General features: G+C 38.2%; 1 protein-coding gene across 1 annotated transcript in view; it reads right to left on the bottom strand.

The window, feature by feature from the left end:
* The window catches only part of OLA1 (Obg like ATPase 1), a 143560-nt gene that overhangs the window by 25422 nt on the left and 91601 nt on the right, over positions 1-26537 (bottom strand). The window contains exons 6-7 of the mRNA XM_075529384.1: positions 16921-17001; positions 16535-16632 (exon numbers count right to left, since the gene is read on the bottom strand). Coding sequence (XP_075385499.1) covers positions 16535-16632; positions 16921-17001 — 179 coding nt within the window. The remainder of the gene's footprint in view (positions 1-16534; positions 16633-16920; positions 17002-26537) is intronic.

Genomic DNA, 26537 nt, shown 5'->3' with positions numbered 1-26537 from the left:
TTGATGTCTGTAGGAAGAATTAATATTGTTGGGCTTTTAAGAAATTTCAGTGTGATGCTATGCACTGGTGCATCAACTAATAACCCTCGAGAATTTCCGTGCTCATCTAAAGAGTCCCTGCCGAATGTTCTAATGCATCTTATTGTGAATCTTCAGCAAATAAAACTTCATGTATGAGCTCATGATGTGCTTTGCTGCCGGAAAGTCACAGACTCTGTGGGAAGCTCTTTATCTTCCCAGCAGTCAGTTCTCTGAGAACATCACTGCAGCTACTGTAGTTACCTGTAGATTACTTGTATTTTCTCACATCTGTGTCCAGCAATCTAAACCATGATGATAAAGGGTCATTAGGTTTTGAGTGAGGAGGGGATGGACTAGACAATTTGCTCTGATAAGCTCCTTGTTGGGAGATCCAGTTTAGAATGTGAAATGTCGGTTATGTGCAATTTGACACTAAAAGGAACCAAGAATCTCCCTTTTCTGCACTAACAATTAAAAATGATATGGTTTAATGTCTCACGACAGTCTACTGAGTCACATCTTATTTGGGGGATTTATAATTAAAAGTATTTAAGAGAACTAATTTTCTGCTTGTAAAATGGATGTCCACGCTCTATTAGCCGCAAAGAATTCGGGTACAATTACTAAGATAACTGCTGTTTGGGGCCCAGCAAAGCAATTTCCCACAGTGGGACTTACAGTTCAATTTACCAGTTGGGCAAATATTTTGTGCTCTGTAGTGGCCTAGAGAGTTAAGAGCTGGAGGCAACATTCGATCAGCGTTATACTTGGAGAAAAGTTTCTTCAACCCAAAGAGGTGGTTTAGATTTCAAAGGCAAGATTCCTAAAAGCACCCTCCCAACTTACGATTACATCATTTAAAACACCAGCACAAAATATACAGTTGTCACTGAAAGCCCAACTGCTAACTGGCCTGGCTTCTTATCCACCCCCCGTACCACTTCCAAAGCTGAATCTCATCACTGGGTACTTCAACACAGTAGTCACCATTGTGTTGGTCCCAAAGTCTTTCTGTGCACTTTGCCACCTTTTCTCAGTTAGCAGCTGACAGGGTATGTTATATCCTTGACTTGATGATAGAATGGGGATGCTAATTACTTAATTTCAAATGGCTTGGTAAAACTGTGTCAGGTTACAGAAATATAGAAAATGGAATTATTAGTTGGCATCCTTCACTATTATGTGACAAACCAAATAAACAAGATGCAAACGAGAAGTACTTAAGTTAGTGAAAGACAAGAGAAGCTTACAAAATGCCCTCTAATTTGGCATGGGTAATTTACCTTTTTATTTAGGTATGTTTATTCTGATGCAATTTTATGTCTTTTAGAATGCTCCAACTACCTCCTCTAAATGGAAAATTTAAGAGCAAGGAGTGACCGGAGCAAATACTGTCCTGCCTCAAAGAACTACATTAAAATAGTGAAAGTATGCCAATAAAAACATATACTATTTAAAAATGAAACATCAAGCAGTGATTTTTTTGTTGTTGAAAATAGCTTTAAAATGGTATTCATTTGGAGTGTTTGAAGTTGCTGGAGAAGTTCAATGTTGCTGGAGAAGAAAAATGAAAATACGAATATTCAAAGTTGTTTGCTAGCACCAAACACAAGCAAGCAATGTTTTCCAAAGGATTAAAGATAAAGCATGCATTTTAAACTCCTAGTCTTCCTTTCAAATACATGAATTGTCTAAAATTCTCCTAGGCAAGTCTGTAAAAGGAAAGGTAAACCAATGTAGACAAATACCTTAAAATTTAAAGTGTATTGTAAAATGTAACATTTTGGTAGCTAACATTAACATCCTAAAGCAACATGAGAGCACAAATCCATAATAATTATTCAGGCACCAGCCACTGTACACCTAAATCATTTCTGAAGACCTGAATGTGTCAAGAACTTTGACAATTATGACTGGAGCCAGGAGACTGTAGCAGTGCAGCATTTCTCATGAATTTCTCCAGTTACTTTTCATAAACGCTGTCTTGGATGACAGCTTAATGTGTACCACATGCAATATTTATTCTTCTTCAGTGTCAGACTGTCTAGCCATCCAAGGGAATACAAAGAATGTCACTTATTAGGATAAAAGCACAAGGAAGGTAATCAAGGACACATGTAACATCAGCCAATCATGTCCTATTTCAACATCTTATCCCATTCATAACAGTTCAACAATTATTTGCTTACTGATAACTTGCTTTCAGGCTGTTTGTGTTCGCCATAATGGTGGTTTGCATTTATTTTGCTCTTTAGAATTGGACACTAGCTGTGCCATCCGTGTTTGTCAAAACTTTCTATCTTCTGTCAAGAAATGGCTTAGCATATCAACTAATTTCTATTTGTCAGGAGCTACTAATACAGCAGCCAGTAACCCTTGATGTCAACAGGGCACTGAAACCACCAGAAAGCAGAAAACACATCACTATTAAACACTTCACAGCAAAAACTCTGTACGTGATGCACAGTAAGAAAGCAGTTATTATTGACAAATCCACATAGGCACTGTTTTTCTTTTGTTTCAGTTTCCCAAGATGATGAACCTGACAGAATTTCTCAGTCTAATCTGATGGCCTTTAGACTATCCATCCAAGTGTACACGTGGTGGCAGGCAACAGTTGTATTAAAACATACACTTGGTCACCCATACAAGTTTCCCTTACTAAGAGATATAAACACACAATAGTTAGGAACTGTACAACTGTAGAAACATAATCACTTAATCATACTTAAGCAGAAAACTTGAGCCAGATATGGCTTTTTAACAATGTATTCTGCTAACATTCAAAAAGCTTTTAAGATTACTGACTAATTTCAAGAGATCCAGAAAACTAAGATGCTTAGCTCTGAATGTTGAGCTGTTTTATCTCTTAGTGTTTTTTCTCTTCTGACTCTTCAGACTTAGTCTGAAATGGTTATGTAGATCTAACTTCTATGAACCAAGAAATGTGCCATGTAAGATCTTCTATACAGTTTCTCAAAATAGGAAAAACAGCTTTTTAAAAATAAAACATTAGACTTCAGGTTAGGAGGCGTAGATCCCAGAATTCCCCCAGGACCAATGGGGAGAGAGTCATAAAGGTCAGCAGACAGACCTGGAATTATGGTTTTTTTCTCTCTCTCTTTCCCCCACCCCTTTATTTTTTTTCAGTCTTTTGGATCTATTTGTTTGGTCTACGCCATTGTTGGTATGCCTACTTACATAAGACAGGTATGGGAAGCAAGCTCGAGGAGAAAGCAATAGGAACTCACTCACAGAGGACTTGGGGGGAAGAAGGGTACAGGGGAAGGGTGCAGTGAGCAAACAACGGTACAGACAGGGGAACAAGTAGGGAATTAAAACCAACGAGGATGTCGAGATTCTGGGGGTGCTGGAGCAACAGCAATCTAGCTGAGAGGAAGTACTATGAGGCAGAAGTAGGGCGAGCATGATGGTGGGGCAGAAAGAAGGTAAAAGGATACAGAGAAATGATCTAGGAACCAAAGCTATGGATCGAGGTATAAGCATAGGTGTTTTCATATGTAAATCCATTAATAAATAAAAATAGAAGTATTGGCCTATGTACATATGTTTATATGGCAATACACTGAGGTAGTGGATGGACTTCAAGCCCCTGCTCATACCCTCCCTCAATACAAGAATGCTTTGTTCTAACAAACTGTCATTCTGTGATGCCCACCCTCCCAGTAAAATCGCTGAAGACAAAGTGGGTGCATGAGCAAATGTGGTAAAGAAGAGATGGTTCCCGGCTACTAAAAGATATAATGCCTGGGGTCTTAAGGGCTTGAACTGAAGCAAGCAGCCATCCAGCAGAGAAACAAGCCCACATGGAAGAATCACACCAGCTTGTGTGATCATGAGGTGTCATCTGGACCGGGAAACAGGCATCAGCAGAACCACAGCAAACAAACAAAAATATATTGCTGAGAACGAGGGGGATCAGTGCAGAGACCCCCAAGGCCATCTGTAGACAATGGAACATCCCCCCACAGAGGGGTCACAGGGAAGAGAAGAGTCAACCAGGGCACAGTAAAGCACTGATGAAACACACAATATTCCTCTGGTTCCTTGAGGCTTCCTCACCCTCCACTATCAATACTTCAGCGTGTCTCTCACTTCAGACTAGACCGGAGCATGTGCACAGGTACAGAGAAGAGATGAGAGCCCACGACACATGGAATCCAGGAGTAGGAATAGGGATAGCAGAAGGGTAGGGAGAAGGGGTTGGGGAAACCAATCTTAATGATCCACACACAACCACACCCCTCCCCCTACATCCAGGGGGAAGAACAACAGAAACCATGGGGGACTGGAGACTACCGTTGGTGTGAAATATGGAAATTACAATAATTTACAATGTATCAAGAGGTCACAAGGGTGGGGGTCATGGATGGAGGGTGAAAAATAGGAGCTGATACCAAGGGCACAACAGAAATTATTTGTCTAGAAAAGAAATGTTGGCAACATATATACAAATATGCCTAATACAACTGATGTAAGGATTGTAATAAGAGTTCCCAATAAAATGATCTTGTAATGAAAACAAATAAATAAAAGCATTGTCACAGTGTTTCTATATCTAAGACCTGTTTTGTAAACTAGTGGTTTTCTTAGTTATAAGGTATTAAAATGTAGCTGTAAATTTAAAAGTAAGCATCAAGTGCAAGGAAAAGATTCAGTTGGATAGATTTGAAGAGACATAATTAATGGAAAGAGAAATAAGATTTGCTAAGTGTTGCTATTCCTTTTAAAAGTCTTGAGCATCCACAAAAAATTAAATCTCTCTCAATATATTTATAATTGGATACAAAATAAAAAATATTATGGAGGGTGGTAGGGGGAAGATGAGAGAAAACAAAAATATAATTACAAGCAGAACGTCCTGATCCTTGTAAATTTCAGAATACAGAAAATTACACAACAACCCATGCTAGCTGGAGAACAAACATATTTGCCATGTTTTATATTAGTAGAGCTCTAGATAGTCAAAAGGATGTATTGAGTACAATCGTCTCTCCTTATCCAAGGGAGATTGGTTCCAGGATCCCTCACTGATATCCAAAGATGTGGTAGCTCAAGTCCCTTACATAAATTTCAACAGGATTTGCATATAGTCTAGCAAATCCTTTTGGACACATTAAATCCAAGGTAGAATTCTCCTCTCCACATAGAAGACCTGGGCTGCCTCTCACCCAATGCACCTCAGTGTAGCCACCGTCTGCAGCTCACCGAAGGCCTAAGTCAGGGGTCCTCAGACTTTTTAAACAGGGGGCCAGTTCACTGTCCCTCAGACCCATTGGAGGGCCGGACGATAGTTTAAACAAACAAACAAACAAACAAACAACTATGAACAAACTCCTATGCACACGGCACATATCTTATTTTGAAGTAAAAAACCAAACAGGGCACAAACACCTGGCGGGCCGGCTAAATGTCTTTCGCGGCCCGCGGGCTGTCGTTTGAGGACGCCTGGAAGTGTTGCTATACTGCCCCTCAGGTTTTAGCAGAGCTTCCAGACTAAGACAGAAGAGGAAATAAAGCCTGGTGATCTGCTTCTCAAAATCCCAATATAATCCATAGAATTAAGTACTGACTAAAGGTGACTACTCTGCCACCTGTCAGTCTGTCATACTGTGGTGTCTTGTGTTTGTTGCTGTGATGCTGGAAGTTATGTCACTGGGATTTCACATACCAGCAGGGTCACCCACAGTGAACAGGTTACAGCACGGTTTCCAGACGAAAACAGAGCATAAAGAAGGACTAGGCTATCCACTGCAGAGGAACTAGGGACTGAAAACCTATGGAGCGCATAGAGCCTGTGTCCGACACTAAATGCCTACTGAATAGAAAAAGAACACTGTCAGAGACAGTGCCTGAAGACCAGCCTCTCAGGTCAGAAGGGACTCGGAACATGCCTGAGGAAGACCTGCCCCTTCTCAAAGCCATCCATCATAACAGCATGGATAAGGAAAAGCCTTTGGGACTTTTATTTGCTAAAGGGGCAGTGATCAAAAATGAGCAGAAACAGCTGCAAAAAAAATCTACTAATCATCAGAACTTGGGATGTACAAAGTATGACTCTAGGAAAACTGGATGTCTTCAAAAATGAAATGGAATGCATAAATATGAATATTCTAGGCATTAATGAGCTGAAATGGCCTAGCATTGGCCATGACACAATCAAAAGGACTAGTGCTGCATTCACTGTTAATCAGGACATTTCAAGATCTAACTGGAAGTACAATGCTTTTTGTGATGGAATTATATCTATCTGCATTAAAGGAAATCCAATCAATACAAATATTAAATATTATTCAAGTCAAATGTACGCACCAACCACTAAAGCTAGTAATACATAAGTTGAAGAATTCTGCCGATGATCTCAGTCTGACATCGATCAGACATGCGGTCAAGATGCATTGACCACTATTGGGGACTGGGATGCAGAAGTTGGAAACACAGAGGAAGGAATAGTAGTTGGAAACTATGGACTTGGTGTTAGAAACAAAGTTGGAGATCACATGAAAAAAATTTACAAGACCAACGACTTGTTCATAGCAAATATCTGTTTTTAATACAAGTGGCAACTATACACATGAACTTCTCCTGATGGAGTACACAGAAATGAAACTGACTACATCTGTGGGGAGAGAGGATGGAGAATCTCAGCCAACTATGGAACATACCATCAATGGCTCATATGTAAGTATAGCTTGAAGCTTAAGAAAATTAAAACAAGTCCATGAAAGCCAAAATAAGGCCTTGAGTATATCCAACATGAATTTTCAGAACATCTCAAGAACAAATTTGAGGTATAGAATGCTAATGACGGAAGACTTGATGAGCTCTGAGACTCTGAAACTTAATCAGAGAGTAGCTAAGGCAAATGGAATAAATGATGAAATCAAAGAGCTGAAACTTTCAAAGGGTAGCTCAAGAAGACAAAGTAAAATATTATGATGAAATGTGCAAAGAAATACTAGAAAACCAAACCAGAAAAAAACTCAACTGAAAGAACAAAAGAAAAAATTAAGCTTCAAATTGCAGTCTTGAAACATTCTATGGGCAAAATATTGAATGCAGGAAACATCAGAAGAAGACAGAAAGAATAGAGTCACTGTACCCAATAGAACTTGTAAGCATTCAACCACTTCAAGAGGTATATCAACAAGAACTAATGGTATTGAATGATGAAGTCCAAGTTGCACTGCAAACATTAACCAAAAACAAGGCTCCAGGTACTGATGGAATACTAACTGTAAAGTTTCAACAAACTGATGAAGTACTCGGAGTACTCACTTGCCTCTGGCAGGCAATTTAGAAGACAGCAACCTGGCCAACTGACTCAAAGAGATCCATTCCACAGAAAGGTGACCCAACAGAATGCTCAAATTATAAAACAGTACAATTAATGTCACATGCAAGTACAATTTTGCTTTCGATGATCCAACAAAGGTTGCTTTGACAAGGAGCTGCCAAAGGTTCAGACCAGATTCTGAAGAGGAACATTGGATATCATTGCTGATGTCAGATAGATCTTGGCTCAAAGCAGAGAATATCAGACAGATGTTTACATATGTTTTAGTGACTATGCTATGGCATTCTATTGGATAGCCTTGAGAAGAATGGGAATTCCAGAGCACTCATGCTGAACCTGTGCATGGATCAAGAGGCAGTTATGTAAATAAAACAAGGGAATACTGCATGGTTTAAAATCAGGAAAGGTTTGTCATGGCTTCAACAAGAGTCACTGTACTTCTTATTTCCTTTGCCAAAATTTACATTTGAAATATGCCATTAAAAATGAATGCTAAAGTTTTGGAGACAAAGTTATGAAAATGTCTTAGACATAACCTTGAAGGAATGAGTCACTGGGCCTGGGGGATTACAATCATACGCTCTGGGGGACCCTGAGATCAGCTGGCATGACACAGATAACAAAGACAATCTACATCCTACTTCGGTGACTAACAACTCGGGTCTTCAACGCTTGTGAGCAGTCATCTAAGGTGCAACTATTGGTCTTTCTCCGTCGAGAGGAAAGAAGAGTGACAAAAATCATAGACACACGAAAACAATTAGTCCAATGGACTAATGTACCACACAAGCACCAGTGTCCATTAGCCCTGCGACCAGAAGAACTAGATGGTACCTTGCCACCATTACTACCAACAGCTTTGAAAAGGATCGCCTTAAAAAGTCCTAGAGAGAACAGTATTCATAATCATAAAGGAGACTAGACTTGCTGGTCGGCTAGAGATTGGTTAGTACCCCAAGACCATGACCCTGAGTCAGCTTCAGGTCTGAAACCGGATTCACCGCAGTGCTAGAATAATGAACCACTGAAGACCAAAAGGGCAGCATTTATGTAAGATTTGTAATATGTTTTATACTGTCACTTGGTCACCAGTCATTAAGTCAAAAAATGTAAGTGGATCTATTTTTTATGATTAACCTGCTACAAGAACTTGAGTACGTTCTATAAGATCCCCAGCTCCTGCAGCTGTAACTTATCTGTATTTCATAAATAGTAACATGTGCATATAAGTTTCAATCATTTGAAGATTCAAAAGCGTGCCCTACATAGCAGGGTCTCAACAATAACTGATGATGTGCTTGTGTATTTCTCTTGGCCTGGTATAGGAAAAGCAGTCAAGATCCTTTGAAGGGGGTGGCGAGGGAAGGCTCAGAGCAGACAGGACAGAGCAAAAAAACAAACAAACAAACAAACAAAAAAAAACGGCACAATCTAAAAGGTAACACTTTAAAATATAAACTACGTATGAAAAGTACTAGTGACCTCCATGATCCAAACACATTCCTTTGGGAGAAGTCTTTTACAACAACTCAAAAACAGGCTAAAAATGATTACCAATGACATGACACTACTAGATTTCTTTTCCTCTGAAATTTCAAAATAGACACCATTTCTTCTCTGGGTTTTCTGTTTCCATTTGTCCATCTTTACTGGTCCTTCCTGCCGTGTGATTCTGTTCGAAGCAGCCCATTCCTCAGGGGTATTATTGTTTGAGTGAAAGGTTATCTCTGGGAGTGGGTTCAGTTCAATACTTAATTAAGAGTATCTACGATGGGGTAACCCCCCCAAAAAAAACCCCACAGAATTTTCCCCAAAAGCTATGTATTTAAAAATTTTAAATAAGACAACCTTATCACTTTTTAAATACTCTCCATTACACTTAACACATTACACTTGAAACAAGTTTCAAATCCCTCTGTTTCAATGGCTGACAGCACCTCCCTCATTTTCTTCTTCAGCTCTTCTATGCCGTCAAATTGCTGTCCTTTTATGTCCCTCTTCAGTCACGGAAACAAAAAGAAGTCACACAGAGTGAGGTCATGTAAGTAAAGTGCACAGGGCAAGAAAGGCATGCTGGGGTTTTTTGCCCAAAACTGTCACACTAAGATGGCTGTGTGAGCAGGTGCATTGTTGTGATGGCAAAATTCTCAAGTCTGCCACAAACCAGGCATTTTTTTGTTGCAGTTACACAATCTTTTCAGAACCTCTACATAGAAAGCTTGATTAATAGTCTGGCCTGCTGGTAGGGAATGATCAAGGGTAAGGTTACGTAAAGAAGAGGTATAGCTGTAACCCAGGTGAGGACGGAGCATGATAGTGGGGCAGGAGGAAAGTCAAGGGAAATAGAGGAAAGAGCTAGGAGGCAAAGGGCATTTATAGAGGTCTAGACAAAGACATGTACATGCAAAAATATATATGAGGATGGGGAAATAGATCTATGTGTCTACATTTATAGGTTTAGTATTAAGGTGGTGGAAGGACCTTGGGCATCTACTCAAGCACTTCCTCAATGCATGAATACTTTCTTCTATTAAATTGGCACTCTGTTATGCTCACCCTCCTGAAACAACCGCTGAAGCCAAAGTGGGTGAACAAGTAAATGTGGTGAAGAAAGCTGATGGTGCTCGGCTATCAAACGAGATAGCGTCTGGGGTCTTAAAGGCTTGAAGATAAACAAGCGGCCATCTAGTTCAGAAGCAACAAAGCCCACATGGAAGAACACACCAGCCTGTGTGATCACGTGGTTCTGAAGGGATCAGTTATGAGGCATCAAAGAACAAAAAATCATACCGTTGGGTGCACACCTCCATGATACGATCGCCGAGGACAAATGGGTGCATAAGCAAATGTGGCAAAGAAAGCTGATGGTGCCTGGCAATCAAAAGAGATATTGTCCAGGGTCTTGAAGGCTTGAAGGTGAACAAGCGGCCATCTAACTCAGAAGCAACAAAGCCCACATGGAAGAAGCACACCAGCCTGTGCGATCACAAGGTGCCAAAGGGATCAGGTATAAGGCATCATCAAAAAAAAAGTCTTACCATAGTGAATGAAGGTGGAAGTGCAGAGTGGAGACCCAAAGCCCATTTGTTGGCCACTGGAGATCCCCTCACAGAGGGGTCTAGAGGAGACAATAAGTCAGTCAGGGTACGATGTAGCACTGATGAAGAATACAGCTTTCCCCCAGATCCTGGATGCTTCCTCAACCCCAACTACCATGATCCGAATTCTACCTTGCAAGACTGGATAGAGCAGAGGTTGTACACTGGTGTATGTGGGAGCTGGAGGCACAGGGAATCCAGGGTGGACGATACCTTCAGGATCAGGGGTGTGAGAGGCGATACTGGGAGAGTAGAGGGTGAGTAGGTTGGAAAGGGGGAACCGATTACAAGGATCTACATGTGACCTCCTCCCTGGGAGACGGACAACAGAGAAGGGGTGAAGGGAGCAGCCGGACAGGGCAATGATATTACAAAATGACGATCTATAAATTATCAAGGGCTCATGAGGAAGAGGGGAATGGGGAGGGAGGGGAAAAAAAGAGGACCTGACGCAAAGGGCTTAAATGGAGAGCAAATGCTTTGAAAATGATTAGGGCAAAGAATGTACAGATGTGCTTTATACAATTGATGTATGTATATGTATGGATTGTGATAAAAGTTGTATGAGTCCCTAATAAAATGTTTAAAAAAAAATAGTCTGGCCTGGTGGAACAAACTCCAAATGCACTATCCCCCTCACATTAAAAAAAAAAAAAGGAGTATTGGTTTTGGGGGGCTGCCCCCTCATATATTCTCAAGAACTGCACTAGTTGGTCTCAGTTCCGTCATTTTTGTGATTTTGAATTTTGTCCTGTATTTTTCTCCCATTCTGTCCAGCACCTTCTCTCATAATCCTGAAGTTGTAGGTGCTCGCCAGGCACCATGTAAGTTTCCTGGCCTCAGTCTAATGGAGGTTTGTGAGGTCTGTTAGAAACATTTATTTTTTAAAGAGTTTAAACCTTTTAGTGTTTTAAAGCAATAAATGGATATATTAAATGCTTCCCTCCTACATGGAATAACATTGTTATCCAACTTAAAAGGAGAGGTCTGATGTATTTGATAAATTTTATTATATGCAAATCATGAATCAGCAGATCTTGCTAATGAGGATTACAACTACCTTTCTAAATGTACAAGGGGGCTTCAAAAAGTTCTTGGAAAAATTGAATTAAAAGACTTGTTCTACAAATTTTTTGAAGCCCACCCATATCTTAAACTTTGAACCACTTAAACTCATTAGCTAAAGTAATATTGGGCAGAAAATACATCCTAAAACATACATGTTCCAAGACAATTGTATTGTGTTTACATAGAAAGATATTTCCTTATAGAGTTATCTTTTTCATAATAAGAACTAGAAGTGTGCTGTGTTTCATTATGGCTAGGTGACCTAGGCTACTAGTACCCACTGATAAGATGAATTAAAAAACTGCTAAGAGTAAGCAAAAACCATTTAATGAAAACCTGAAAGAGACTCACAAGTGTTGTTAGATGTACAACGGGAGCTCCACAATGCATGTGGAAAATGGCATTACAAGATGACACATCTTCTCACAACCCTGAAGCCTCCTCATACATTCAAATTAAAACACACACACACTCACACTTGAAAAAAAGATGTCCAGAGTGGACAAAGAAAATGTACACCTTCCTCCCCTACCCAACCTCTAATAAAAAGATCCTTCTCCTTTGTATATTTAGGTTTTAACTCTAAAATTCTGATCAGAGAAAGAAAGAACCAACTCAGTGTAGTCCATTAAGTGTAAATGGCTTGAAATCTTAATTCATCAGCTGCATGATACTGTTTCAAAACCTTATCAAAATATAGATTAAAAGGAAATAATTGAGAAAGTATCTAGCAGTAGAAACAAGGAACTATAAAATGGCGCCTCTCTATTTTTTTTGAATTCTTTTACAACTTAGGTCAGTGAAATCAAGAATAAATCAGCTCAGTAATTCAATCAATCTCATATTTAGAATCCAGGAATACCCCTGATTTGCCCAATCACTCCTTCCCATGTGTCAAAGGGGCAATATGCAGTAGTCCTCATAAAGGTACCTCGATTCAAGGCTTTAATCTATAAAAAGCATTATAAATTATAACTTGTAAAATAAATTTAGCTTAAAAAGCCTCATTTGTTAAAGTAAACACATCAACATTACATTCTGACTTCACACGCATGATAAATAACGCAGTCTAACAATCATCACAATATGCTGGGTACCTGAAGCTAACACAGTATTCTCCACAGAAAAGCTAGATGAAATACAGGTGATAAAAACAGAAAGCATAACAACAAATATATATAGTCTAAGTTAAAGGAATCATAGTGTCAGAAACTGATTACTTCTTAAAAGTCTTATATGTATAGAGATATGTGGTTGTTTATATTTACATACACACACAGACATAAAATTATGCCAGAATTGAGCGTTTTCTCCCTAAAGGCATAGCTGCTGAGAAATACAGGCAGCAGTTCCAAGAGATCAAAAAACATACTGGATATAATTCACAATTCTCTCCAGTCAAGCACGCAATGTATAGTATTCCCAAACTATTTTTAGTTGTTGTGTACACATGTGAAAAATTAACAAAAGCAGAAAGGGGTTAAAGCAAACAATAAGCACAAAACCTGACCATGATTTAGGAACTAATAATAAAACATTTTTCTATTTAAAATTCATTTGGTGAACTTGACACATTGCCCTTGATTATGCAATAGCTGAAGCGACCTTCCAAATATTTATCTACCATTCTTGAACAATTTCACTGTTTAGAATAATTGACTCTTGCATAATATTAGCCAAAAGGTGATGTCATCTAATAAAACGATTTTTTAAAAAGGCGATGTCAAGTACTACAAGCTCACCAAGACATATGTAAATGTGTGTATATATGTGTGTCTATGTGGATGCGTGTGTACACACACAAGAAGTCTGAATATCCTAAGTATCTGTTTTATTTTCCAGTTGAAGATGCATATGTAGACCAATAAAGCACAAAATAGGAATTGTCTTTTATCAAGAGTTTTAGGAAAGATCATGGGCACAAGAGGGCATACGATGAGCTATGACTGGCAGTTACGTACACATACAAAACATCTAAAATTAGTTTGTTTCATTGACTTCGTAAATGGATGGCATGCACTACTAATAGCAGCAAAGGTGCAAAGATGGAAAATCACACCCCTAATTAAGCAATAGCTTGACAGTTCCAATGTCCTGTACCTGCTGACACCAAAACTCAGTAGGCAATCTCAAATGAAGATTAGTACAGCAGTCACTGTTCGTGCTTAGAAAATGAAATCCTCAAACATTCAAAACCGTTAGCACCCACAAATAAAGAAATAGCTTCGACCATGTTTTAATCATTCGAGGAACAGCCATTTGTAGGAATGATTTAAAAGGGGGTGTGGATCCCCCTTATGATATAGATTACTGTCATCTGATCACAGATAGCACCACTCTAACACAGCTGTCATGTCAGATTCTCTTCAGGGGCCAGGTCTTAATCATAAATCCGCAGAATGGCCAATCCCACACTGGTAAAGCCAGTGAGGAGCCTTTTAGACAGTCAATACACCTATCATCAATAAGACAACAGAACTAGCTTGCACAAGACGTCCTTTTTCTCGAGGGCTGAATAGTAGCATGCTACCATTTAATTTTAAAGCAAACTTTCATACCTAGAATTTTCGTCACTCAGAAATGTTGACCTGTGAACATATAGTTTTGGCTTTCCTCTTGGGGCCCAAATCACAAGCCTCTTCATTCTTTCTGCGCATTTACAATCAGTTTCTAAATCCAAGAGTCATGAAAATATTTACCGTTTATTTCTTCATGCATCCTACTTAATTTGCTATGGACACAGATGCTAACCTTAAGAACCACAAAACTTTTAGTTTGGAGAAAAAGAGCAACTTGTGCAAACGGAACCTAGATTTAGAGCATTACCCCTAACCTGCCCTGCTCTACCTCTCAAAAACTTACACAAAATAAAAAGATTTAGTAGCTAAATGGATCTGAAATATTTGCATCTGCTTGCAGTGTTTTAAGTTATGAAAAGCCAGTACTCATATCCTTCACAATAAAAATGTATCTGTACTTTAATAGAAAGGCTATGTTGCATAAACAGAGGATTTAAAGCTGGAGCAGAGTGGCTGAATGAAAAGAAAATGGCAATCTTTGTGGCTCCAGTAGATGCCATTCCCTATCACACAGGTTTCCCACTCCTAAATACATGACAAATACTTCCTCAATCATTTTTTACGAGCAGGGATGCACAGGGGGTAGTCAATGGCTAGCTTGAGGGAAAATAGGAACAGCAGGCGGCAGAAACTGTACAGAAAACGGCTATGAGGTAAATTCTCTTCTGGAACATCACTCAGTTACCCAGTCTTTGATCTTTCAGCCGCAATTACACTAACTTCCACAAGGTCTGGATACCCACCCTTCCACCACCAACCCCACCCCCCCCCCAAAAAAAACAAACACATATACTAACCCCAAACCAGATCATTAGTGATACATAAAATCTACTAAAATTCGGTTTTATAAAATGGGATCACATCTTAGCCTGACATTTTTATAAATTAAAATTTGCTATTTAGACAGGAGTTTCCTTTCAATTGACTATAACCATATCATCATCCCAACTGGTCTCACAAAAAAACATGGGGTGTCTGGCGACAGCTAAATCACAGACTGGCGTCTCCCGAGCAGTCTGTCTACCATTAGGGTCTGGGAAATGGTATTTACTATACAATTAGAGCCAGGGAGTTCTAACTGTAATCATCCAAATACAGGTGTGAGAAGCCCCTTTGGGCAAGGAAACGGACTCATCCCTTCCCATGTAAACTTTGATGTCTGTATTGTTTCACAGAGCTTCAGCATTAAACTAGGATGAGATTTATTAACTGAGGTCAAGTAATAAATCTTAAAATTCCTTCCCAAAGGTAACAATTTTTAACACATTAATCATCAAATTTATAAGAATTTGAAACAAGACGGAACTGATTGCTTTAAAGTTAATTACCTGCCGGAGGATACTGACCAGTCTAAAGGAAATTTTTATATTAAGTTTACGCTTTCTAGAACCACACTGATTCAGAAGCTTCATTCTGCTTCTCGTCAAGAACACAAAATGTCTTATAGCAATATCAACAGGGCAGTTTTAGTTGCAGTAATTTCACAGAATTTATTCTAATGATTTATTGGAGTTAACCATCTGACATTAATTATTGTTTTGGCTTCCAGTCTATGAATGTTTATTTTTCAGTTTAAAGCCTTCTCACTCTTTGATATCATATGGAAATGAGAATTTTTAATGGAAAATTGAAACCATGTGCATCTAAGTACTTAATGAAGTACAGGAAAAAACCGACAATATATTTCAGTTGAATTCAGATATTTGGCTTTGGATAGTTCTGATTTGTTTGGATGACTTAATAGTGTAACATTCTGAGGGTCCGGTGATGCAAGTCAAAATGAGTCCTATGCCAAATGCGGCCATGCCCACACGTACATCAAACTAAGATTTTCCTGGTGGTACCAAGGGAAGAAAGCAAACCTGGTACATTTTGATTACATGTCAGGTATTTAACCTTTGCATGTTTTTCAAGCATTTGAAACAGATAGCTAGCCTCTTTTCTTCACAGTTGCAGTCAACTTTTGAATTGAGATGGCCATGTACAATCAGATATTTTAAAGTCACATGTAAAAGAAACACAGCAAGAAAGTTCTATCTTAAGTTTTATTGTTCCAACTAAACTTATTATCATTCGGCAAAGGAAATAAAGAATCATGTCTAATAATTTAAATGTGAAAAGTATATATGTAACATACAGTAAGCCATACTAGCTATTTCACTAAGCTTCTTGGTTAAGTTCCCTCACTGTAAATCACTTAGGAGACTCATCTATGACGGAAACACTAAGCAGAGCCTCCTCATTCATTTTAAACTTTTTTTAATTATGTGGAGAACAACATTACGAATCAAACAACAGTAAGTACATATGTATGTGGGGAGGCTTCAAAAAGTTAGTGGGAAAAATCTGTTCTCTTCTAATTCCATAATTTGATGAACTTTTTGAAGTGTATGTGTGTGTGTGTGTGTGTGTGTGTGTCTTCACAATTACATCTGGGGCTGATAACTTACCATTTGTTTTTCTTTCTAATGTAGTCTTTTTCAGAAAGATTAACTAAGTAGACCATTGGTTTTGAGGTCAGAAATAAGTGTTTATTCAGCACTTCGATCTAAAGTGGAAGACAGACAAAATCGTTTTTAAAAGCTGAGCAAATTATTGGATAATTCAAAAGTAAACTTTTTCACGCAAGTACACATTTTTGTAATTCTTGCTTTCCAGGTTCGTGTTATTTAATATCAGAGTTGGGGGAGATCAGGAAGGAAAAATCAAGCGCGGGAATAAGCAATCATTGGCAAAAATAATAAATAGACAGAATTGCAAATGTGTAACGACTCCTCTATTTTGTTCTTTTAAGAAGACAAAGGCAATAGTAGATGTCATGACGGGTAAAACTTACCTCTTTGTCATTCCAATCATGATAGAAGCGAACAGGTTTCTTTTGGTCTACAACCCAGGATTTGACTTTGCACATTATGTCCTACACATTATTGAGAAAAAAATAAATACAAGATGATGAATATTAAGTCTTTAAATGATAAATATTCAAATGAAATGTTCTCAAATCTTCAAAAGAAAATATAAGTCAACATTTTAAATGAAACGCAACTAAGCCACAAATAGATTATTTTTATTATCTCATGAAAACGCTAACACCAAAGCAACGTTGTAGCATTGATTTTCATATGTAAAATTAGTAATGTTCTGAAGACAATTCAGTCTCATCAAAGACTAAATACAAGAGTTAATAATAGTTCAATGTTCCCAAGTTAGTGATGGCACACTTAGATAAAATGAGCTATTATGAAATGGGGGTGAGGTGGCAGTGATGAGAAGGGATTACATATTTTTCTCTTAAAAAGAAAAACTAGTACAATAGATGAAACTGAGCCTTTTACTGATGTCTACACTTCAAAATATTAAATCAACTGGCCCAAACCCTCTTTATTCTAAATTAATTTTTGCCAACACCTTCTCCCTGCCCACTTCTTCTGACCCTCCCCCGAGTCCCCCACCCTTCCAGAGCCTCCATTACACAATGGCAAGAGCCCTGCACTGGTGACCTCCAACCAGCTGCATTCACTTTCAGAACATCTCTCTCTGCTGGAAATCTAAAGGCCTTTTAGTTAGCAAGCTAGTGTGCATTCAGAAGGAGGAACTGCAGGAAGGGCCCAATGCGCTTTGTTTCTCTGGCCTTTCTTCACAGAAAGATTAATCATCTGTGAAATGGAAATGGCAAACAGCAAGTGACACAAACTGAACCCTTCACGCCTTTCCTCATCAGTTTTGTGGTTCTGAATCCAAAAGCTGCGTGTGGCAGGGTTCTCCTTACAGGCAGGTGTTAATAAAAGGCCCTGGGGTCTGGAAGGTCAGCCTTGGCTCTTCCAGAAGAAGTGCATTGGAGAGTCATCTGCTTTTTGTTGCCGTTTTTGTTGTGAAATATATGGATCTGTTTTAAACATGCATTTCTCCAAATGTACTGCAAAGCAATATTATTAGTGAGTGGTTTCTGAGATTTTTATGATGGATTTTCCTGCACCACAATCAGTTTTTCTTCTATAAACAATCACTTGCATAAATTACCTCAATATTCTGTATACTTCCTTCCAAATCTTGCTATTATCAACAGAAAAAAACAAGGGGAAAGCTCTATATCCTAAGATCCTGATTTTTTTTGAAACTCTCGAAGGAAAAGGGCTTCCCACAGATTTTAACAAGGAAGGGGCAAGCTGAAAACTTTTAATGAAATCTAACATTCTGCTTAAGAATAATCACTTTTACTCTTCTATAACTGAATTTCACTCATAAATGTTTAAAAGTGGCTAATGTAACACCATTTCCTACAAGGAGAAGATCAAAGTGCTATATTACAAATGCATTATGATTAAGAAAGCCCTGTGCAGCCTTGCTATTAACTGTTCTTTAAACCCTAAAAGGCTTCCCATAGATCTCACTTGGCACTGCATATACAACCTTTGACAAGTAATGTAGACCATTTTTATTCATTGCCTAAAATTGTAGGCAATTATATGCGTCACACTGGCCACCTGCAAATTCTGAATGCCTGCTCCAGTTGTCAGTGCAAAAAACTAATGTCGGAGGGGATTAATCTAGGGGGAGAGAGTCCTCTTTAATGGCTCCAGCAGGTGAAATGGCCCAGCTGGTTACTATGATGAGTGGCCAGAACAGCTTATGTAGAAACACGCAACAAGATTATACAAAAGAAGGACAAAACAGTGGTACCATCTTATATTTGGTTTCATGACTTTTTTTTCAATTAAAGAAAAGAATAAGACAAAAGAAAGCCTAACCAAAAATGAGAGAATTAAATTCTAATCCTATAAAAAGTATAATACTTTTGTAACTATAAATATTTTTACAAAACTGAAGGGCCTCAATAAACAGTGATCAGTAGTGAAGGAATTTTTGTATTTTTCTTTCATCTTTAAATTAACTAGACCATTACTTGAGACATAGAGGTCCTTATTTTTAGAAGCCTGTGGGCATTACAGGGTTTTACAATTATTATTACATGAACATATATTACAAATTAGGAACGCTCAGATGTTAATTTAATAGGATTAGCCCATAATTAAGGTTTCCAAGCAGTCTTTGTTTTTCTTTTTTAAGAAACTTTTGCATGTGATTTGAGTCAAAGTTTAAGGTCCAGTAGTATATTCCTTAAAGCCATATTCAAATCTCTTAAGAAAAATTTAGAAATTATAACCAAACTTTTAAATAATTAAAAGTAAAAAGACTGCAAAGATTAAAATTCTGTATCTTATACTCAAAGCTCCGTTAATGACACTATAAAAGATTCCATGGTCAAGAAAAGTCACCTTGGATTTATTGACTTACCTAAGTTTTACTGAAGGCAGACCTAAAACAGATGGCCCTCAGGTAAGGCTATAGGCTGTGTGCCATTTACTGGGAGTTTGGATTGAACAAAAATGATACAATATATGTAGAAGAGGCATCCAGGAAAGTCAGTGCTCAGTCCTGGGCCCTACACTGCACCAAGGGAATTTGCCGGCGACTTAGACAGCTGCTGGTCCTACAGGGTCCCCAAGATTCCCATCTGGCCCCAGTCTATTGTCACGCACACTTGCCGTCCAGCCTGAGGGCTGACCTGCCTCACCTTTGGCTCCCTTCCCTACCTACCCCCTTGGCCAAGCCGGCTAATGGACTGTAGACCCTTCCAGTCCCGCCTTCCCTCCTCAGGTCCTCTTCCTGCTACCTCCAACTCCACCACTGCAGGCAGGACCATCAGGACTGCAGAGGATTGGCAGCCTCAGGCCCAGGTGTGAAGAGCCAAGCACCTAAGAGCCAAGTAGGGTAGAAGCCTTGGTGAAACATCAGCTCGCTGTTGGTCCCTACAGGGTCCCTATTTGAGGACAACACAGTAGGACAGGTAACTGTTGGTAGGTGCCAGGCTCCCTTTTGTGCAACTCCAGGGCTGGAGCACACGTGAGACCTGAAGAGCTAGTGAGAGATACATGGGAGCGCCGCTGTGTCCTGCCCTCCGGTCAGGATTTGAAGTTCCTGCACATATATGGTAGGCCATTGCCCAAAGGAGTCAAATGACACATATATGAAGGAATCCTACCGGGTATAATTGTAACATGTTCTTAGATGAAGTAAGATGATTAATTTAAATAAGAAATTATAAGATCATGTCAGACTCCTTATTTGGATAAACTTCTAAACAGATTAAAGAAATTATCTAAATGTAATCGCTTCTCGGCCTTTTGGCTAAGATCAAGTGTAGAAATTATCTAAATGTGTCTGTGTTCATGAGCCAACCATAATTCTTTTTCTTGGGCTTCTAAGTATAAACACATATAATAATAGTTAAAATAAAAAGGTCCAGTTATCTAAATGTGGTTAACGTAAAACAAAAAAAACAAAGAATACATATATAACATACTTTTTAAAAGTTAGAATATAATAAAACATAAACAATACCTTAATCCTTGATGGGCCTGAAACTACTTTAGGAGTTTCATAGTTATCATTAGATAGAACTAGAGACTCAGAGGTAGTAAACTGAACTGCTCTGATAAGTTTAGTGATCAATCATTTTCAAAATAAATCTTAATACCTGACAGAGAACATACCCAAATCCCCAGTCATTTGAACCTTTTGATTAAACTACAGTGATGTGAGTTGATTAAATCCAGGGGGATCATCTTAATGTCTAAGTGTGAGAAAAAAATCCTAGTCTACTACTTCCTAGGTCTGTGACCTCTTACTTCATTGATAAAATGCAGATGATGATAATATCTACCTCCTGGGGGTTGTGAAGATCAGAGATAATGTTCATAAAATGTTTAGCGCAGCTCTCGACGTGTTCCTAATAAATGGGAGTTATTGCCATGGCTATTATTGCTGCTGAAAGGTTAAATACCAGTAATATCACAAAGTGGCAGTAATTCTCTTGGGCGCTTTTTCCTCTCTCAAACACATATACAAGGGGCTTCAAAAAGTTCATGGAAAAATGAAATTAAACGACCATGCAAGTGTTTCATGGAGTTTCTGAAACCCTTTTATACATCTGTAATCTGAACAGCATTCATTATTGCTCTCTTCCAAGTTTCTTATCAGTAACACTGGCTTTCGCAGTGAAATATGCTTTTAGTTTTTATAAGAACTAGCTTTTCCCCAATGACGACCATTTAGATGCAAAGAAACTCGATCCATTTTGCCTTAAATATATGTCTCCTGCTTTGATTTTTAAATTGGCCTAAATTCAACTTTGGAAGTCATTACTATCGACACTGCTAACAGCAAGCTCTCACATACTCAGGCTCACGGAGGCTGTGTGGCTTCCTTCATCTTCAGAGCTACTAAGTGTGGTGGAGCTGATTCAAAGGCAGGTCTGAAGAATTCAGTCTGATTGCTCTGGCCTGTAGCCTTCTGCACTCTCTTTCTAACAGCTGTTTAGCCCAGACGTGCCTCAATTCTCCTACTCATCCCAAGGTCATCAGAAAAATCCATAGGCTCATTCTTATTAGTTGAGTACATAAGGAATTGTTGCTCCATACATCACAACAAATACAACATTTTCTTTGCATACAATAACACAATCCAGTATGCATATCCTTTCCTAGACTATGTATTAACGTGCTCAATTTTGATACAGTTCCTACAACAGGATTTCCTAACACCCTGAAAGTTAATGCAAGGTTCTATGTTTATGAGTCGTTGGGAGAATGAAGCCACGTTATCTTCCAAAAGGCTGTTCGAAGGGATCCATGATCCCAAAGTCCAAGAACTATGGCTCTAGATTGAATGACTGTGTGTTAATACTCAGATGCCTCCACAAGAGCCATGTAAGTAAAGGTTCTAGGTTCATAGACGCCAGATCAGAGGGTCAAACACTGCCCTCAGCCTTGCTTCAGCCAGTCCCTGCATTCAAAGTTCATCAATCTGATCTGTGCTCTAAAACTCTGACCCAATAGAACATACATTGAACAAAATTCCAGTCATAATTGTAACAAGACCTTTGGAGATATAACAGAATGTTATTATTCTAAAAGAATGAATTGCTTGGGATTAAAAATGTTTTAAGAGAAAAATGTACATGTCTTAGAAAAATATGTAAATGTCTTCCCACATATTAAAATAAATAATAAAACTTCAGTAATAGAACTGTATATATGTATGTATGACATTAGCACCAGAAAAGTTATAGATTACAAACAACCTAATAAACCTATTAAGACTTTAAAGGTAACAATAAAACATTTTCCATTCATCCAGAAGGGATGCATCTGTATACACTTGCATGGGAAAATGGCCAAAATATATTGTAAGTGAAATACAGTAGGTTCATAACAATACAGTACAGTTAAGAATGTTTACTTTGAGAAAAATTTAAAAACAACGTATATTTTGGTTTCAAATACATTTGCCTTCAAGTCCTGGCTCTGCCACTTTCTAGTTTTGGAATGCTAGGAAAGTTACTCAGCCTCTCTAAATTTGTTTCTGTAAAATGGGGAAATAATAACATCAATTCAGCATCTAATGATAGTGAAAATTAAACGAGAAAAGAGGTACAGAAGTAGACAGTTTCAGACATATAATACTCAGTACACACTACCATTATTTATGGTAAAGTGTACAATATGATTCCATTTGGTACTGGTATATTATAATGGATATAAAACATACGTACTCACATGAGGAAGCTAGCAAGATATCAATGACACCAAATTGCTAATAATAAAATCTCAAGGTTATATTCTAGAGAGGCTTTCCTTGCTACCTTTTTTAAAACAACACTGTGATTAAAAAAGTAAACACAGTAGGAAAGAAACAAAGATGGGGTCATGGAGGGGGTGGTCGGAGGGAAAGGGTCCTTCACCTTTTTCTGCTCACCATCTGCAGTGCTCAACTTCGATGGCTGCGTGAATAGACCTGGCTGTTGACCAAGGTGACTCACTCGTATTAGATACAATAATTGCAGCTTCAAGCTAGCTACCCTCTGCGGTTCATGTCTGAGTGGCTTTCTCCAGCTATTCTGTCGGACCAAAACGACGGAGGCAAGGTCTCTAGCTACACCAATAGACCTTCATTCAACTCCTTTGCCTCAGAATACCTCTTTCAAATACCTAAAATGGAAGGAAAAAACCGAATCTAGTACAAACCTCCACTGTACTATCCCAACTATGATCTTTCTCCATCCTTCAGTGACAGAAGCTTACTAAAAAGAATTAGGCAATAAGGGAAAGAAGCAAGATGACTCGGAATGCTCTGAGCAGCTCTGTTGTATTTAGCTGAGGTCCCAAGAAAGAATTAAGACAGCTAACGCTAGCGCTGTGTGGAATATAAGTTGGATGTGTGGGTTTCTGTTACGGGATTGCCTGAAGCTGGTAGTGAGAACATTTTAGTAAGAGCAAATGTTCCTGGCCCCTGCCTGAGATGCTAATGAGAGCAAAGGATGAGAATATCATTAAAGAGAATAAAGTAATTGTCCCTGATGTTTGAAAAGACATCTGACTGGATTTCACCATGCTCAAGGAAGGAGAGAGGGAGAAAAGTTTCAGATCTGATTTAAATACAAGTGCTGCTAAATACAGAGGGGGATAAGATATCTTTAATTGTAATATTAAACCAGGAATTATTTGACAGTCTTGGCAAAATACAAAAAAGATATCTATGAAATAACACACAGCCATAAGGAGAACAGAGTCAAGATGGGGAAAAAAGGGGGAGGGCGTGAAATGTCAAGAGAGTTAATGAACTAAAGGAAGACTTTTTAAAAAAGAAAAGAAGAAAAATAAAAGTTCAAATTGGAGACATACGTAGGGACATAAAAACCTTAATAGGAGACATCAACTTCTGGCAGATGATAAGCAACTAGACTTATCTGGCAGATGAGAAAAGTGTTTATGCTAAAGTATACATATAACATACACTGTGTAACAATACACGAGTGTGCCGCTCAATGAACATAAACACACCTCTAACAACCACCCAGATGGAGCTAGGGAATATTATCAGCAGTATAGTCACATGGCTGTACTTTTCCTGAGATAATGATTATTCTGGCTTCTTTTCATTAAACTTTGCTGATTATTAAAATTTATAGCAATGGACTCATAGACCGGGTAGTATGCATTTTGTTTCTGGCTTCTTCTGCTCACCTTTGGTCCTGAAATTTATCCACAGTATTACATGTAGTAGTGGTGTGCTTGTGATATTGTTTGGTTATTATTTCCCCTTTTTGCTATGTAATATTCCATTGTAGGCATTTTCCACAATCTATCGATTCTCATGTTGATATTTAGTGGTCCATAACTAAGGTTGTCTACGCCTGTCTCAGAAACCCTATACAGGGTGGCTAAGAGTTGGAATCAAGAGGATGGCAGGATTTTTTCTTTTTAATTATTTATCACAGCTCCTATGATGTTTTCTAAATACATCATCATGTTGTCTATGACAAATACTTTCAGTCCTTCCTTCCTATTATTTCTTTCCTTGCCTCATTGCATTAAGGGTTCTAGTATCAGGTCAAGTGGTAACAGTGATGGTCATCATTCCTGCTTTGGCTTCAATGAGCAAAACAGCTTTCCATGGTTCATCATCCCTTATGATTACTTACACAGGTTTCATACACATAGTTTTCCTCAGAGTAAGCAGAGACCCATCATTTGCTATTTCACAAGAAGGCCTATTTTTAAATAACAAACTTTAATATAACATTTTTCCCAATTACAGATAATTTCTCTCTTTTAACAAATTAATTTTTTTAAAGTTTAATTGGCATCAAATCCTTATGCCACACAATCAACTGGTTTAAATATATTAAAAATAGTTGTGTGTCTTTTGCTGTTAATGTAGTGGATGGATTACAGGATTAATTTTTAAATGTGAAGCCAACATTGCATTCTAGGAACTTTAGTTATTCTTTCTTTCGAGTCAGGTTGGCAAATTCTAGTTTAAGACTATTTATGTTAAGGAACAGATTTGCCTGTGACATTTCTTTCTTCTACTATAAAGTTTTGGTTGAGGTTTAATTTTTTTTTCTATTTCTGGGAGAGTGTGCATGAGATTGGTGCTATTTCTCCTTCAAATATACAGAAAAGTCATCTGGACCAGGAGTTTTCTTCATAGTAAGGTTTTAAAATATAAGTTTAATTTCCTCAATAGATATAAAAGAACTCCTATTTTACATTTCTTTTGCATGAGTTTCATTAAAGTATGTTAATAAATGTATCCATTTCACATTGTTTTCAAAATTATTTATAATATCCTCTTTAGAGAAAAAGCAAACTCAGTTCCCAATGAGTTGTCTCTGGCTCACTGTGATCCCATGTGGGATAGAGTACATCAAACTGTGCCTTAGGGTTTTTTCCCAATGACTTAGGGTTAAAAAAAGAAGAAGGTGATTGCCAGGACTTCTTTCTGAGTTGATGTAAACCTTTCAGTTAGCAGCAGAGCTTATCAACCATGGTATCTAACCAAAAATCCAAGCCCATTGCCATCGGGTCCATTCCGATTCAGAGGGAGAACCTATAGGGGAGAACAGAAGGGCCTCTGTGGGTTTCTGAGACTGCAAATCTTTTCAGGAGCAGAAAACTTCAATTTTCTCCCACTGAACAGGCAGCTGGTTTCGAACTGCCAACCTTGTGGGATAAAAACCCATTAAGCCACAGGGGTTTCCTTTTCCATAGTGTCTACGTCTTACCTACTAATGTCTACATTATGTGTAGTGATAATCCCTTTTCATTCCTAATGTTAGTTGTGTGCTTCTCTCTCTCTTTCGTCAGCGGTCTTGCTAGAATTTATTAATTTTATTGCAATCTACAGAGCTACCTTTGGCCTTGTTGATCCTCTTTATTGTATTTTTTTTATTTTACCAATTCCTGTGCTCATATATTATTTCCTTATCTACTTAGTCTGAGTTCTTTTAATTTTTATGGTCTTCTTCTGATGGATACTTTGAGATAATTAATTTTACCCACTCTTTTCAGATTTATACATTTAAGGCCATTCATTTATGACATCAGAAAAGGCTATAATAAAATTTAATGTCTTAGATTTTCATAATCATTCGGTGAAAAAAAACTTCCTCCATGTTTTCCTTTGAAAGAGGCTCTCTTTTAAACAGGGTTGCTAACCAGTTTGAACTGGTTCAGTCATGTCCAATGAAGCAAAATTGGAACGAATAGCAATTTTAAAATTGGGGTGATCTGGAATGCTAACCAGAATGGGAAAACGTACAGGTCAAACCTGGAATGGGAGTTTCAAAAGAGACCCAGTGGGCCCTTTCAGTGCATAAGACTATGTTATTGCCAACACTGTGAAGAGTGATCTATACTTAAAACAGTGTGGTTGGCTGCCACCTTTGAGCTGGACACTACTGCTTGGTTGCCATGTAATATGTACACTGTCCTTATTTTCTAAGAGGATGATTAAGTTTCTAGCAGTTTTATTCCATAATCTTTCCCATTCCAGTTAACCTAAAATGTACAAATTCACATTTCTTCCAGTGTTACATTGTTGGCCAAG

This window comes from Tenrec ecaudatus, chromosome 13 (genome assembly GCF_050624435.1).
Source record: "Tenrec ecaudatus isolate mTenEca1 chromosome 13, mTenEca1.hap1, whole genome shotgun sequence".
Taxonomy (NCBI): Eukaryota; Metazoa; Chordata; class Mammalia; order Afrosoricida; family Tenrecidae; genus Tenrec; species Tenrec ecaudatus.
This window is presented reverse-complemented; position numbering and strand designations above follow the sequence as displayed.